This window comes from Saprolegnia diclina (genome assembly GCF_000281045.1).
Source record: "Saprolegnia diclina VS20 unplaced genomic scaffold supercont1.123, whole genome shotgun sequence".
Classification (NCBI taxonomy): domain Eukaryota; phylum Oomycota; class Saprolegniomycetes; order Saprolegniales; family Saprolegniaceae; genus Saprolegnia; species Saprolegnia diclina.
Genome location: NW_008246190.1, coordinates 4,049 through 5,284, shown reverse-complemented (window position 1 = coordinate 5,284; position 1,236 = coordinate 4,049). Strand labels below are relative to the sequence as shown.

The window sequence follows — 1,236 nt, the reverse complement described above, 5'->3', positions numbered from 1 at the left end:
GCGATCTCGTCGTGCGCGGCCGCCACCGCACCGACCAGCGCGTCTCGACGTTTCGCACTGGGTTTTCCACGGGCTACCTCCCGATGGGCATTTTTTGGTAGGCGTTTGTGGGTGCACCGATGGCTGATGATTAGGGTTGTCTAGGCTCACCCCAACACCAAGCCCGAACGCTCAAGGATGCACAAGACCAACATCGGCATTGGTTTTGTCTCTCGGGCGAGCAAGCGTCGGCGGGCAAGAGCACGCGCCACCACGCCATTTCCGACGGCAGCCCGCGCTTCAACGGGGTCCTGGTTCAGACGTCGGCCGCCGCTTGGACGTGGATGCAGCGCCGCAACCGCAACCACAAGCTTTGTGGGGTGCTGCTCGTCGGGCTCGCATGCGGTCGGCCCAGCTCGACGACGTGGCCTCCAGCAGTGTGTCCACGACGCCGGCCACCCGCGATGCGGCCCTCGACGCACTGACGGCGATCGTCGCGCGGACAAACAAGGCCACGCCAAAGGCTGCTCTGCGCTCCCAAGTGCTTCGGATGCGGCGCCCACTTCTCTGGTCGTTCTGGCGCTCGCATTGACCGACTTGGCGCCGTCTAGCGGGCCCAACCTCCAACATGTGGCAACTGCAGCGCTGGGCCACGTGCTTTCTCGCGTTGGGTCTCTGCATGGCCGTTCTCGGCGGCACGGGTCGCTCGAGCAAGACATGCGCGTACGTCCACAGGCTTGTATTTGCGTCGTTGACGAGCGGTGTGTAGGTGTGCGCTGCAATGTCAGTGCCTCGGCGCCCGCAAGCGCATGGTGGACGGCTTCTTGACGCCTCTCGTGAAGCGCAAGTCCCCGAGCGTGCCGGTCAACGTCGTCCAGGAGCTGTACGACGTGCGCCATTGGGACGCCGCGACCTGCGCTCCTACCAGGAACGACGTCGGCGACTTCTTCGGGTACGACATCCGTCGACTACGGTATCATGGTACTCATTTCGACGTCGTAGTCTACTCTGGAAGACGCCTACCGAAATGCCTACATCACGGTGGCTCACAAAGCCACGTTTGTACTGGCGCTCTCGAAGACGGTCAAGATCAGCGATGCCCTTTGCTGGCTGGACAAGGTGACAACACGTGTGCAAGCTGGCGTGCGCAGCGTCGCATCGGCCTTGGCTGCCCGTCGTCGTTGCATTTTTTGCGCGACACAGCGAGGACGAGGTCGTGGCCACCAACGTCCGTGCACACATGGCAGCGCTCGCCAA

The 1,236-nt window shown here is 63.2% G+C and overlaps 1 protein-coding gene across 1 annotated transcript; it reads left to right on the top strand.

Moving 5' to 3' along the window:
* The first annotated feature begins 425 nt into the window (after window positions 1-425).
* Window positions 426-1,236, top strand: SDRG_16322 (hypothetical protein). The gene is made up of 3 exons (XM_008622526.1): window positions 426-702; window positions 749-931; window positions 982-1,236. Exons 1-3 carry the CDS (start codon window positions 608-610, stop codon window positions 1,100-1,102), a joined length of 399 nt encoding a protein of 132 aa, XP_008620748.1. The 5' UTR covers window positions 426-607; the 3' UTR covers window positions 1,103-1,236.

Excerpts from the sequence above, each read along its gene's own strand:
- SDRG_16322 (XM_008622526.1), top strand. The coding sequence starts at position 608 with ATGTGGCAACTGCAGCGCTGGGCCACGTGCTTTCTCGCGTTGGGTCTC. Across the intron at positions 703-748 it reads CGCTCGAGCAAGACATGCGC|GTGTGCGCTGCAATGTCAGT; the intron begins GTACGTCCACAG and ends AGCGGTGTGTAG. Across the intron at positions 932-981 it reads GACGTCGGCGACTTCTTCGG|TCTACTCTGGAAGACGCCTA; the intron begins GTACGACATCCG and ends TCGACGTCGTAG.